Below are 15601 nucleotides of genomic sequence, written 5' to 3'. Positions count from 1 at the left end.
AGCTAGAATTTATCGAAAGCGAAAATTAGATACATTTTTAGCCAAAACAGTAAAGTATGTATGAAATTTGTATGGAAACTAGCCCTTATGACTATTATGAGTTCACTATTTGCCTTATCAGCAATAAATCATTACAATAGAAATATATACACAAGTTATATGTATAATTATGTACAACTCGATAGAACATACTTTATTGTATGTATTGTTTTTTTTTAATACATAAAATAAAAGACTGCAAACTGTGTTCGTATTTTATTTCAACCTTCTAGAATACACGCGGTAGTGTGTCCAGCCAAGTTTGTAGAAAAAGTAGATTTTTTCAGTCATTAGGGCCTCTACACACGTTACTGAATACATTCCGGCATTTCAAATGTCTAAAATCAGTAAAATCGCATCATGAGATTAGTTTCAAGGTCTGTAGAGACCTTTAAGGTTCCGTCACACAGGCATTCATGCGTTACGTCGACACATCGTCGACAATTCTACATCACCAGTACGGCTACCATCAGTTTGGCATTGACATAAACGCTATCGTGAACGTAATTTACTTTCTATATATCTCTTGCACTAATTATGTCAGTACGAGCGAGATGCATAGAAAGTAAATTACGTTCACGATAGCGTTTATGTCAATGCCAAACTGATGGTAGTCGTACAGCAACACCACACCCCGGACACTTGCGATCAAATGTATGAAACAAACGCGTTCCTACGCGCACAGCTAAGCTCGTGTAGGTGAACGCGTACTATGCTTGTGTGAGTGAGATAAGACGTGCGAGGGTTCTCGCCATTTTGTTGTCAAGTTCGATGACCTCAGTGACTCAAAACTCATTGCACGAATTAGGAATAAATAAGAATCGTATTATGCTGTAAGCCCTAAGCTCGATTTATACAATAGTTTCCTATTTTGAATCAGTATAAACGAAGTAACAAAATTTTTGTAAGGAAATCAGGCCACCAAAATATTACGTAAGTTGAAAACATGATTTTTTTGTTCATATAGATATTGTGTTGTTTTCAGTGTGATATGATAGGTTTTGTAAATATTTGTTTAATATTTGAATATTTTACGTGGCCCCCGCTCTGCGCACCGCGTCGTCGCGTCCTTGCCAGCCGGTAACTGTGAGGTAACCGAGAGCGGGTGGGCGGCACTTTCAACGGGAGGCAGGGAGTGTCCATACTTTACGTTAGTACTCTTTATTATACTGTGGCAACACTGTGTGTAAATGCTATTATCACCTATTATGTAACTGTAACACTACAAGAGGTGAGAATTCTCCTTGCATCGTAGCGTAGTCAAGAGCAGAAAGTTTATGCCCCCATTCGCACGACAGCTTTTTCAACGCGCGTTAAAAAAGCGCTTGCAGATTCAAGCGCAATTCCGCACTCTAAATTCGACTTAATGACCAAGGCTTAAAGTCGAAAATCCAACAACGCTTTATAAAAAGCGCCACCGCTGTCGTGTGAATACATATGTGCATAGTTATCCATTTGTGTCATTCAAACGCTAACGCGCGTTGAAAAAGCTGTCGTGCGAATGGGGGTTAAGGAAAGGAAAAAGGTTTTAGAGCCACCACACACTAGCGTCTCTCGAGCGTCGGTGTTTAGTCAACTTTATGTTGGTTGCTCGAGGCAACGTTGACGCAACTGCGCAGCGACGCCATTTTCCATATCTCTGTATCTTTAGGTACAGTCAAGGAATTTAAATTCCGACCCATTTCGTACTTTGTCACAGTGACAACCGTATGAGGTCTCTAGCGGCTTTCATATTGATTGTCACTGTGACAAAGTACGAAATGGGTCGGAATTTAAATTCCTTGACTGTACTTAATAAAAGTAAACAATTTGTACATTTTCGGCTAGTTATAATATTTATTGATTAACCAACCAAATACAAAACACCTGGATCTGTCACTGAACGACCTGACTTTAACCTACATTATTTGATCACGTAATGTTTTTATCTACCCTCAACTGACTTAAGAAGCCATTTGAGGGTAGATTTTGATTGCTCCTTTATAAACGCCGACGCTCAAAAGATGCTAGTGTGGGGTGTCTCTTATAAGAAAAAAAAAACATTCACATTTAAAATTCCATTTATTTACACAACATATAATCCCTGTTTATTTGTGTAGCTAACATCAATACATAATTCAACTGCCTTTTGCAAACTCTTGTATTTCCAACCTTATATCTTCCACATAAAGTCCACTTTCGAAACGCAAAAGCGTCATAAGACCTTGCGAAAGTCAGTCGACATACAAAGTGATTTCAAAAATATCAATCAAAAACTATCTTTATATATTGTGTATAAGGTTCAATTTCAAATCATTGGACTTAGGCTTTCATAAGATAAATTTCTTGTTTTACAGACTAATTCGAACGTATCAAAATTATATTAGAATCATGTTATTGAGCTATCGTGCGTCTCGCCTATGCCAATACATGTACGGACAAGTACGAGCGAAATGCACGATAACTGAATGACATCAGTTAGATGTCATTCTGATATCAGTGTACGTTCGAATTGGCCTGTTATTGTAAACTTAGTTAACATAGTAGTTTTCGTTTTTTTTTTCATTAATGGGTCAATCAAATTTTTTTGTTTGATTTTGTCTCTTGGCTCACTACATTATTTTAGATCACAAAACTATTAAGTACTAGGTACAATTAGGTCATATAAATTTAACATTTCATTAGCATATTACGTAGAGATACAATTTTGTTAAGAAACTATAGCTTTGAGTTGTCTCCTGGGTGACGAAAAATTTGATTGATCCAAAAATCTAATAGAAAATAAAGGTCTCGGATTAAACGGATGTTGACAACCTACTCCTTCCGAGTGAGATTAGGTTTTTGTCATTTACACCGGGGGTGGTGAATTTCCAAAACAGTCACCTATGCGTAGGTACCGTAAATGTATAAAACTTTGCTCTTTAACGTAACTTTGCCCACAGCGTCACAGTTCAGTAAAAGCGAAATAACTTTAAAATAGTTACAGATACACTTTCTGAAGTTATGCTAGAGGGCAAAGTTTAATACTTTTCTCGTTTTTACTATTAGATACTATCGTTTGCTATTAATCATTCATATCCCAGAATTTTGTGTCTGTTCTGTCCGAGATCTATATTTTATATATGTATAAGATTCATAGTTTCTTTCTGAATTCACTTATTTGAAAAAAAAACACAGACATGCTAATTTACTCGTAATAGTTGCTTTTTTAGGATAAGTATAGCTACATGAAATAATTCTGTGCTATAAAAAAATCGTGGAGTATCTACGTGAAGAAATTTACTCAATTATCTTAGGTCTATGACCAAACATTGACAGTCACCAATATTTTAATATGTAGTTCATAAAATGGTTTTCCAAATATTGAATTTATTTCTGAATAGATAGAGTTACAGGGCTTGGAAGACTGGGGGTATCTCGTACAGTCTTTGGCATTATGGGGCACTACAGTCAATTTGGTTACCTCCCGAAAATTACCAAAGGCATATAATTACATATACTTATGTTACATATTCTTTAACAAACATAAAAATCCAAGTGAAGGAAACTAATATATAGTATGATGTAATCCGTTTTAAGTGACAAATTATTATTGTTATTTTGAATGTCTCCTGAGTAACACTTGAAATGTGGTATACGAATTGTCTCCTGGCTCACGGATATATCTCAAAACCATAAAAATATGTGCCCAAATGGCTAGTTTTTAAGCCATTTGATAGTTTTCGGAAGGTAACCATAATACTAACATCGATATACGACATTAATCTTCTATTTCACACTGTTAGTTAACCAACTGACATACTTGTCTGAACTGAATTTGTAAGTTTGTCAGTAAATTATCTGACAGTAGTCCCAGTCTACTTACACGAACATTTAACACCGATTTATTTTATCCAGTTACATATTTAGTAGAAGGTAACCAAAACGTTATACAGGATGGCCCATTTAGATTGGTCAGTGTGGGAAAATCTAAAACAGTAAGGTGAAAATAAGTTTTTGGCAAAAATTTCATTTTTGGTACAAGCTTTTATCGCTGACTGTACTTTTCTTTCCACAGGCAACTAATGCTCATCGCGACAATTTAAAACCCCAAACACAATTAGGTTTCGTTATTTTATCACATAGTTCCTATGGCCACCTCCGGTCTCCATCATCAGATCACCTCGAGGACACCATAATATTGCATTGTCACTTACGTATGTATGCAAAATTTCAGCTCAATCGGAAACCGGGAAGTGGATCAAATTTAACTTGCAAGATTCGATATCACACACAACGGTCAGGTATGTAAATAAAAGCTTGTAAAAAATCTGAAACAAATGTTGGTCATTTCGAAAACTTACTAAAATAAATTAAAGGATGTGAAAACAATGCATTTTATTCATTTCAGACATCATGTTTCATAGTAACATTTACTGCTTAAGACCTACACAATCGATATCTAAATAGAAATAGTGTTACTTAGTTTTATTTTTCAAAACCTATTGTCGATTCCAGAGCCGAGTACACATTTTTTTTTAAATGTATGAATGCAGTTTTTCTTGTTACTAAAATCGACGACATGGTTCCTAAGAAGATCGTCGTATGTCTTATAGTTTCAGATTTTCCCATACTGTCCGATCTAAATGGGCCACCCTGTATAAACTAAACGTTAGTAGAAGAGGTATTAAAATCTAAGAAGAATTCGCTCTTAGATTTGAGTCTCTTTCTGACCTACTAGCATAAGTTGCGTTCTCGCGCGCGACTTCAAGCATGGACTCACGCGCTGAGTCCATACTTGAAGTCGCGCGAGAACGCAACTCATGCTAGCCTTTTCAAAGTTGTCCTTTGACAATTCGTTTTCTTTTCTAAGATTTAACACCTCATCTACAATTAATAAGTATTTGTTAAAAATTAAGTCCAAAGGGCGTGTCCGCACTAGATTACATTAAAAAATAGTGTAAGGGTCTCCCCAAATATATCGACGCGCATTCGGCAAAAGCCGATAGGAAAAAGCTTTATGTCCACGCAATAAGAGCGAAGAAGCCGACGACGCGCCGGCCGGCGCCGGCCGATGCGAGCCGAGCCGAACGACGACTTTTTCGCTCTTATTGCGCGGACATAAAGCTTTTTCCTATCGGCTTTTGCCGAATGCGCGTCGATATATTTGGGGAGACCCTAATCCAGCCCTAAGTTAAATTAATTCATTACAGTATGTTTTATTTTATTTTTGTTTAAGAACTACAGAATTTTATAAATAGCGTGCATAAAGAGTGTCAATTATAGTGCAAGTATTTTTTTTTTGTAGAAAAAATCCTTATATATCACTTTTCGTATTTCGAAACTTTCAGTTCATTCGTAGGCCATTCGAAGTATAATTATTAATTATCCCATTTTCATAATCTTGACGTTTACAAATTGAACTCTATGTCTCTAACCATAAGGTTAAAAATATTCATAAGTAATTATCAAAATTTAAAACAGTCATAAGTCAATCTAAAATGCACTCGATGTCTTTAACCATAAGGTCGCTTATAAACCTTCAGTGTTCCATTTACAAACCTCATTTTCAAACAAATCGAACTTCAAAATGCCACAAATGTCTAAACCAAGTCAATGCAAAATGCACTCAATTTCTCTAACCATAAGGTCGCTTATAAGTCTTCAGTGACTAGAGAGTCAGTGCTCTCACCGGTAACGGTCGAATTTTAAAACAGACATGTCTAAACCAAGTCAATCTAAAATGCACTCAATGTCTCTAGCCATAAGGTCGCTTATAGATCACCAGTGTTCCATTTACAGACCTCATCTTCAAACTGCCACAAATGTCTCAATCAAGTCAATGCAAAATGCACTCAATGTCTCTAGCCATAAGGTCGCTTATAAGTCTTCAGTGACTAAAGAGTCAGTGCTCTCACCGGTAAAGGACGAATTTTAAAAGTCATAAGTGTCTAAACCAAGTCAATGCAAAATGAACTCAATATCCCTACCCATAAGGTCGCTTATAGGTCTTCAGTACTCCATTTATAGGCCTCTTCTTCCTGCGCTCGCCTTTTACTTTGGTGTTCGAAGAAACTTTTCTCGTAGCCATTGGAACGATCTACGCCGTCCCAGCGGTAACCGGGACGGATGTTGAAGCGGTTTGGCGGGAAACTGCCTTTGTATGTGGGCCGTTCTGAAATGTGTATTATAGTTCAGTAAATCGTTGTATAATGGTTATTATAGTTGTCTGGATCGTTGTATGATGAGTATTTTAGTTCAGCTAGAAGTGTCAGAGCATCCTACATTAAAAAGTTTTTTTTTTGGAATTGGTAACATAAGATGTAGCTTAAAACCGGGACGAATGGAATAAGAGGGGGGGCTTTGCCCAGCCGTGGGACACAATAGGCCCACAATAATAATTATAATTTTATCTATGATTCTCTACTAATTCAAAGTAGACTAATAGAAAAATAAAAATAATTTCACTTTCACACCTCGCACTATTAAAAAATCATCGAAGAATTAGATCGCAGGAATTTATGGACTATTTCATAAATCCTAATAATAAAACCCTGTCCGGGATTCCCCGGAAAAATCCCGGGATTTTTTAACATCAAACTAATCATACCTGGTGGCAGGTCCCCTCGTTCTCTCTTCTTCTCTCTCATGTAAGCCAGCATAGGGTCTCCCTCTCTCTCGATGTTTTTAAGCCTGCTCTCTAGATCGGCGTCGTCTTTATGTCTGGCTAGAGGTTTGGATGCCTCATGCATGAACTCTTGGACGCGGGACTCTTGGTCTTCAATCTGTTTTAAGCTGAAAGAGAATTTTAAATTAAGCGGACAAGTGCGAGTCGGACTCGCGCACGAAGGGTTCCGTGCCATTACGCAAAAAACGGCAATAAAATCACGTTTGTTGTATGGGAGCCCCACTTAAATATTTATTTTATTCTTGTTATAGCGGCAACAAAAATATATCATCTGTGAAAATTACAACTGTCTAACTATCACGGTTCATGAGATACAGCCTGGTGACAGACAGACGGACAGTGGAGTCTTGGTAATAGGGTCCCGTTTTTACCCTTTAGTTACGGAACCCTAAAAATAAACTTACCCTCTGCTCCATTTTTTGTACTTCTCATCAAGTTCCTTTTGCCTCTCCGCTTTTTCTTTCTGCTTCTGTCTTTCTTCTGACGTTTCTCTCTTACCTAAATACAGAAGAAAAAAAATCATTGAATACTGAGTAGATTAAAAGAATATTGCAAATCGTCAAAAAAGTCTCCCGTAGTTCATTGGGCAAAATCATATAGTAAGTTTCATCATCAGTGTAAGCGCTGGTGGCCTAGCGGTGAGAGCGTGCGACTTTCAATTCGGAGGTCGCGGATTCAAATTCAAACGCCGGCTCGTACCAATGAGTTTTTCGGAACTTACGTACGAAATATCATTTGATATTTACCAGTCGTTTTTCGGTGAAGGAAAACATCGTGAGGAAACCGGACTAATCCCAATAAGGCCTAAGTTTACCCTCTGGGTTGGAAGGTCTGATGGCAGTTGCTTTCGTAAAAACTAGTGCCTACGTCAATTCTTGGGATTAGTTGTCAAGCGGACCCCAGACTCCCAGGAGCCATGGCAAAATGCCGGGATAACGCAAGGAAGAAGAAGTTTCATCATCAGTCAGAAGATGTTCACGACTATCGAAAAGGATGTTACTGTCTAGTAATAAGTTTTTGGCAAAAATTTCATTTTTGGTAAGTACAAGCTTTTATCGTTGACTGTACTTTTCTTTCCACAGGCAACTAATGCTCATAGAGACAATTCTAAAAGCCCCAAACACTATTAGGTTTCGTTCTTTTATCATCAGATCAGCTCGATGACACCATAATATTGCATTGTCACCCGACTTACGTACATATGCAAAATATCAGCTCAATCGGAAATCGGGAGGTGGATCAAATTTAACTTGCAAGATTTGATTACACACAGACAGACAGCGGTCAGGTGAAACTAAATAAAAGCTTGTAAAATATACTAAATTACTTACTCTTCCTAGAAACTACTTTAGCATTTCTCCCTGAAACTTCATCGTTCATCCTACTAAAGGCTTCCTCCTCTCTCCTCCTGAACGCTTCATTCTCCTGCCTCAGTTATTCGGCTTCTTGTAGCCCCAATAACATTTCTTTATCATTCATTCGTACTCATTCATTCATATCAGTTCAAAGATGGCAGGTGAAGACTCTAGTCGAATAGACTAAATTACTTACTCTTTCTAGAAACTACTTTAGCATTTCTCCCCGAAACTTCATCGTTCATCCTACTAAAGGCTTCCTCCTCTCTCCTCCTGAACGCTTCATTCTCCTGCCTCAGTTGTCCGGCATCTTTTAGCCCCGATAACATTTCTTTATCATTCATTCATTCATATCAGTTCAAAGATGGCAGGTGAAGACTCTAAAGGCCTAGTCGAATAGACTAAATTACTTACTCTTTCTAGAAACGACTTTAGCATTTCTCCCCGAAACTTCATCGTTCATCCTACTAAAGGCTTCCTCCTCTCTCCTCCTGAACGCTTCACTCTCCTGCCTTAGTTGTCCAGCATCTTGTAGTCCCGATAACATTTCTTTATAATTCATTCACTCATTCATTCATTCATATCAGTTCAAAGATGGCAGGTGAAGACTCTAAAGGCCTAGTCGAATAGACTAAATTACTTACCATTTCTAGAAACTACTTTAGCATTTCTCCCTGAAACTTTATCGTTCATCCTACTAAAGGCTTCCTCCTCTCTCCTCCTGAACGCTTCATTCTCCTGCCTTAGTTGTCCAGCATCTTGTAGTCCCGATAACATTTCTTTATCATTCATTCACTCATTCATTCATTCATATCAGTTCAAAGATGGCAGGTGAAGACTCTAGTCGAATAGACTAAATTACTTACTCTTCCTAGAAACTACTTTAGCATTTCTCCCCGAAACTTCATCGTTCATCCTACTAAAGGCTTCCTCCTCTCTCCTCCTGAACGCTTCATTCTCCTGCCTTAGTTGTCCGGCGTCTTGTAGACCCGCTAGCTTTCCATCGAGTGTCCTAGCCATTTTCTTGTGGGTTGGCGGTGGGCTGTCATTTTTTCTTCGGGGTGGTGACTGGTCAGAGTCACTGTTTCTATAAAGAAAAAAAAATACAATTATAGTCTGTCAAGCCATTTCCGTCAGTAGAAAATAGCGGCAAATTTAATAAATGTGGCGTGAAAGTTTATCGTCCCATAGAAAATTTGAATTTCGCGCCTTTTTCTACTGACCAAGTTGTTTGACAAATTATATGTTCTAATACAATAATTTTAATGTAATGTATGCTAAAGGAAATCCGGGTACGCTTTTTAGCAACCCAGAGACTAGGAATCCTCTAGACTGAATTTAGAGCAATTATTTCATGCAACCGATGATGCCAACAATGCGGGGGTGCGTGGGACGAGGTGGGCGAAGACACGGACGTCACACAAAGACACTTTCGACTCAAACATGGAGTAAAATTACCGTATGAGTGGCAGAGGGGGTAGCGCGACTATGCTCAGTCTGGAGGATGTTTTGTCTGTGTAGCAACCTAATCTTAAGATTAATGCTGATCATCATCATCATAACTTAAGAGCTTTGCCCTCGTCGGTGGAGTAATCAGCAATCATTTCTTTCTAGTGCCAGTGTTGATAAAATAAAAGCTGATACCTGTTGAAATTTATTCTGGCTGTATTAACGAAAATACGGCCGAAAATCAGTCTAATTTGTTTACGTCGTTTTCCTTCAATGAAATATAGTGGTAAATATCAATTAATTATCAAAGTCACTGTTTAAGATCAAAGTCTAAATTCGTTAAGTTTCTCAAGCGAGACTACTATACTTTCCTAACTCTAGCGGTTAGGAAAGGGTGACAACAAAATGAACATGGTATTAGCTGTGAAAATGATCTTATGTTAACTTTAAAAAGAAAACAAAATATTCTAAACGTGCTGGCGCAGCGCTGGGACTCGCCTATGTTCGCGCGCTGGGTGCGGCTGCACGCGCCGCCGGTCGCCGCACCACGCCGCTTTTAGTTGTAAGTAAATAAGTAATTATTTTTGTTTGTTTTTATGTTCTTTTTATTACTAATATAGATTTATAAGTGTTGCTTGTACTAACAATAATATGGATTTTTTTATTCGAAATAAAAATATTGAATTGAATTGAATTGAATTGAATATATGAATTAACTGTACCTTCTATTCTTAGCACCATTCCTTCTGGGCGGCGACAAGTCAGAGTCTGACGATCTTCTCCGTTTCTCTTTATTCTTCTGTTTCCTCGGCGGTGACAAATCAGAATCAGAACCCCTCCTTGGCGATTTCCTTTTCCTTTCATCTGTCCTTCTTGGTGAGGTAGAACCGTGTGAGTGTTTAGCCTTTCTTTGTGGTGACCTTGAATATCTTTTAGGAGATTTTGAGCTTTTACTTGATTTTCTTTGCGGTGACATATCTGAATCCTGTTCTTTCTCCCATTCACCCCAACGGCTTGGTTTTCTTCTTTCTTTCGGTCTGTTTTCCCTTTTTTTTGGCGGCGATTGATCGCAGTCGTACTTTCTTTGATTCTTTCTTGGAGGCGATACATCAGAGTCATAATTCTTACTCTTTTCTTTTTGACCTTTTCTAGAAAGTGATAGGCCTGATCTTTTCTGTTCTTTCTGAGATTTTCTTGGAGGTGACTGATCTGAGTCGTAATTCTTCTTTTGTTGATCTCTTCTTGGGGGTGATTGGTCAGAATCATAATTCTTTTTACTTCTTTGATCTTTCCTTCTTGGTGGTGACTCGTCGGAGTCATGACCTCTTCTCTTCTCTCTTTTTTGACTATTCTTTCTAGGAGGGGACTGATCTGAATCATATTTCTCGTCTTTTTGAGATGATCTTTGCTTTGGCGGACTAATATCACTATCGCTATTTTGAGCCTTTTTGGAATCTTTATCGTTAGTCTTTGAGTTATCTTTTTCTGATTGTTTTTCGTCTTCAGAATCACTGTACATTTTGCCGAAAATTAGTTCATTTTCCTTCTCTTTCTCTTTGATGTCTCTTTTTATTTCTTGTACTTGTAGTCTACTGTTGAAACCATCATCCTGAAATAGTTGAAATTTTGGTTAAAATAACATCTATAATGTTATAATGTGTAAGTTTAAGATTTCGAACTTATCTAGTAACAAGTTATGGTATGGTATATTAAATATACACAAATTTTGTGTGTTGTGTGTTCTAGAATAGCATCAAAATTAGCCCATTATTGTGAATAGAATTTGTTTTTTATGACAGGTTCGAGAGGTTACATTTTTAACCAGCTTTGACGAAGGTATTTTTACACAAAAGTTACGTTGGAATGCAGCGGAGTGGCCCCATACAGGGCAAATCATCTTGGATCCCCAAGAGACCTCCCCGAGGTCCTACTCAACATGAATGTTTTGATAGGATTCCTTGAGGAGCTGGGCTGGCAGGACTATCCCACCCCCTGTTACGCAAAATAGGCGCCAGTTGTCGAGTTGCAGAAAATCGCCCCAACAAAAATGTGGGTGAATCAACTTTTTCTTGTCACTCGCTATTGCCGGGTTTTAGGACACATAAAATAACAAAAAAGGTTCGAGCTCTTGTCCTCTCGATATTTATGTACGGTGCCGAAACTTGGAGCCTGAAAAGCTGTGATGTTGCTAAGATTGACGCTTTTGAAATGTGGTGTTGGCGAAGATTGCTGCGTATATCTTGGACAGCTAGAAGAACAACATCTCTATTTTGGAAGAACTCAATATTACCACAAGGCTCTCCAAAGCATGCCATGAACGAACCCATAGATTTTTCGGACACATTATGAGATCACCAATGCATGATATGGAGAAGTGTCTCATCTTGGGGTGAATGAATGGGAAACGCGCTCAGGGTGGGGCTCGTAAGAGATGGTCTGACGCCATGAAGAAGACGAGTGGCGGCAGCCTGCACCGTGCGGTCCACTTGGCTTATGACTGCAATCAATGGAGAGATGTTGCATGTGGTCGCGATCCTCAGCATTGAGGGAACGAGAAAGAAGAAGAAAATAACAAAACATTAATATTTATGGTACAGTCACCACATGGGAATGTTGAGCCACTTGGCAATGGACGCAATTTAGTCGTGTAATATAATGGGTTCGGTATTTTTCGTTAGTAGGCACGATCGCGATATGACCGATGTTACCCGATGATATCTTGGTTGCTTTGTTGCGTCAAAATTTCACTATGTCAAAACTAGTTGACGTAATAAAAATTCCTTCGTCTACGAAAAGGATTAGCCAACGGCCATTAAATTTTGAAGTTACTCGTTTGAATCAGACGCTAGATGTCGTTGTTCCTAGCGGAAACTGGATAACGAGAGTTCTTCATGAATTCGTCTAAAACCGTTTAGTAATCTACTAGTATTTTTTTCAAATTGGATGCCATGATTTAACTGACATTAATAGGCGAGATTTTACGAGACAGTAATGAGGGTATTAGACAACATTACAAAGAAATGTTTTAAATTCCAATAAAAAGAACACAATAAAATATTCGTAAAATAATGAACTTCTGCTTATTTATAATTATATTTTTCATTCACTTTCCTTTTGACAGCTGTTATCTACATGAGTTTCAGTTTATGAATTATATGGAAATGGCTGCCGTTAAAAGGAAAGTGAACGAAAATTTCTACATAGCAGCTTAGCAGTCAAATAGACGTTTCTAGGACTAAAGCGGATGTTGTAATGTAACCATAGTAACGTCAGCTTCCGGAAAAATCGCTATCAATCCTTGGTTAAATATTTTTGTTATTACGTAACCATAGTAACGCCACCTTCCGAAGAAAACACGGGCGGTCATTGGCTAACCGTATTTGGTTTTACGTAACTGTAGCAACGACCGCCCCATTGGTCAGCAGAGTTCGGCCGAAGTCGTGATACGAGACTGGTAAGAGTTCGGACCCCGACTTGGATTATTCGACCAAGTTGCGAACAGTGGTAAGTGGCTCAACATTCCCGTGTGGTGACTGTACTTATAAAGCCTTTCCATAAACGATCATCACTAAGCATGTTAGTAGAATATGGTACAACAGTTTTTCTAAGAAACTTTGCTTGTGTGCAGGCCATCCTCGCTGTCCAACTTATCACTATCTAGTGGACAGAGTTTCTTATAAAAAGCAACATACTTGGTTAACAACTTTCCACTTGGAGCTTGTCTTAAACTGCTCCATCTTCTGCACTTCCTCGGGCCTCTCATCAATGATGCCTGCGATCTGCGGGGCGTCCTCGCCCCCGTCCAGTATAAACTCATCACCGTCTAGCGGACGGAGCTTGGACAAGTCTATGTCATCGTCAATCAATTTGATTCTGTAAAGTTTTAAGGTAAGTCAATATTATACTTAGGGTCATTTGCACTATTCCACTAACCCGGGGTTAAGCAGTTAAACCGTTAACCGAGTGTCAAATTGTTACTGGTAAAAATGGTAACTCCAGGTCTAACCAGTTAACCCTGGGTTAGTGAATGGTGCAAGTGGACCTTATTCTTTCTCAAGAATTGTAGAGTCCCTTAACTTCAAACACGGGTAAATCTATCTGTCAAGTTATGCGATTTTGGTATTAAGAAAAGGTAAGAGGGTAGATATTTGCTAAGAGGGTCAAATGGTTTTACCCGAGTTTGAAGTTAAGCGACACAATACTTAAAAAAAATTTAAGAGCCATACAAGTAAGCATATATAATAATGGAATAACCTCAAGTACAGCCTGGCAAAAAAGAGTAGAAATTAAAAAGTGGCAACACTGTAGTGTCGTCCTTTTCATATCAACTTATATAAGAGAACGTGACGACGCTACAGTGTTGTCACTTTTTAATTTTTACTCTTTTTTGCCAGGCCGCAGCATGATTATACATCATTTTCTAAAAAAAAAATCTTATTCATATACTCTTTCTGATCCTAAAAGAACTAAATAAATATATGAGTATTAATTATCTAAAAGTTTGTAGATTATAAAAATGGTGCTACGAGTAAGGGTGGTATTCCATCTGTCCAATATAATGGTCCAATGTGTATTTGCATCTCACATTTGGCTTAGAGAGAGAGTGAGTCGCAATGCACATTGGACAAGAAATTGGACAGACAGGTATACCACCCTCTGTTTAATGATGTATCAATATGGGTAAACTTTGCCAAGTTTTTAATAAAATAAAGGACCTAAGGGCTATTTAAGGCAGTTAATTTTATTCGTAAAACTTAATAAACTAGCTTTTTAAGTAAAAACGTTGATTACGTCCGATTTTTTACCTTGAATGGATAGAAACCAGTTTTTGAGGTTATGCCTTTAAAATCGAATTAATTACTAACAAATTGTACTTTTATACAGATAAATGCTTTTGGACTACTTCTTGATAGTGTAAATTACATTAAAAAGAAAAATAGTACAACAGATATTCCAGAAAATAAGAAATAAGCTTGTAAGAATTATGTTCATTACCCTTTGCCTTTCACGACTTTTTTTTTCTTTTTCTTTTTGTCAGCCGACGATCCAGTTAAATATTTCTGTAAATAAGCTTTCTGGTCGATCTTAGCAGCCATTTTTAGCACTTATTCAAGTCAAAAAATAGTTTGTAAAATAAAATTAATCGCAGTTTCACAACAAGCGATCAACAACGAACACTTGACGTTTGCGTTTGACGTTTTGTCATCGGTTTAGTGATGTGCACGTAGATGTACAAAACCGGTAAATCACTTTATTACCTATTACTCGAAAATAGAATTTTTTTCTTATACAGGGCGTCCCACGGCTATTAGGCCAAGCAATAAGAAGATATAGAGGGAAATGCTAGGAACACAATTTTTGACTCCGTAACTTTGTTTGGACTAGTTAGGAGGTGAACATATCAAAAGTCCGTAGCCCAGGTGCCGGGGGGTAGAGGGGGGAAAGAAGGTCTCATTTTTCGGTTTTTCACTTATATCTTGGAAACTTTGCGTCTTAGCGACATGACTACTAAGACAAACCAAAAGCTTTTCGATATCTTGAATAGTTTTTGAGATATCCGCTCTTGAAAGTTTATTTAGGGCTTTCAATTTTATCTTGATATCTACATTAGTGAAGCTGCTAGGCCGTGTTTGGTATCATTTTCGTATAAATCGGGGGTGCTGAATTCATTTTTGTTATCACATTGACACCATTCCTAAGAAAAAACATATAAACTTTAAAGAAATATCTTTTTTTTTTAATTCCTCTTCACGCTTAAACCGCTCAATCGATTTAATTGAAATTTGGTATACAGATATTTCGAGTTCCAAGACAGGACATAAAATACTTTTTATCTCAATAATCATCTTTTAAAGTTGTGAAATGGAGTTTGGGGGGAATTCTACTTCGACGACGAAACTGAATTCCTGAGGTTAATACTGCTTAAGGTAAGGTTTGAAGTCATGTTTGGTATCATTTTCATCTAAATCACAGGTGTATACCATCCTTAATTTCATCTAAACCGGTTCAGCGGTTATTGACTCCCCATACAAACTTCCACCCCACTTTTCACACCCTCAAAAGATGCTTTTGGTTATAAAAACTATCCTATGTCCTGTATAGAGACTGAAAC

At 37.7% G+C, this 15601-nt stretch overlaps 1 protein-coding gene across 1 annotated transcript; it reads right to left on the bottom strand.

Annotated features, from left to right (window-relative positions):
- Nucleotides 1-5629: 5629 nt before the first annotated feature.
- On the bottom strand, nucleotides 5630-14671 carry LOC134676011 (BUD13 homolog). Its single transcript, XM_063534322.1, has 7 exons — nucleotides 14485-14671; nucleotides 13182-13362; nucleotides 10212-11098; nucleotides 8907-9127; nucleotides 7090-7183; nucleotides 6608-6792; nucleotides 5630-6172 (listed from the first exon to the last, which is right to left on the bottom strand). Exons 1-7 carry the CDS (start codon nucleotides 14583-14585, stop codon nucleotides 6000-6002), a joined length of 1842 nt encoding a protein of 613 aa, XP_063390392.1. The 5' UTR covers nucleotides 14586-14671; the 3' UTR covers nucleotides 5630-5999.
- Between the last annotated feature and the right edge of the window lie 930 nt (nucleotides 14672-15601).

Source organism: Cydia fagiglandana, chromosome 23 (genome assembly GCF_963556715.1).
Source record: "Cydia fagiglandana chromosome 23, ilCydFagi1.1, whole genome shotgun sequence".
In the NCBI taxonomy this organism is placed as follows: domain Eukaryota; kingdom Metazoa; phylum Arthropoda; class Insecta; order Lepidoptera; family Tortricidae; genus Cydia; species Cydia fagiglandana.
This window is presented reverse-complemented; position numbering and strand designations above follow the sequence as displayed.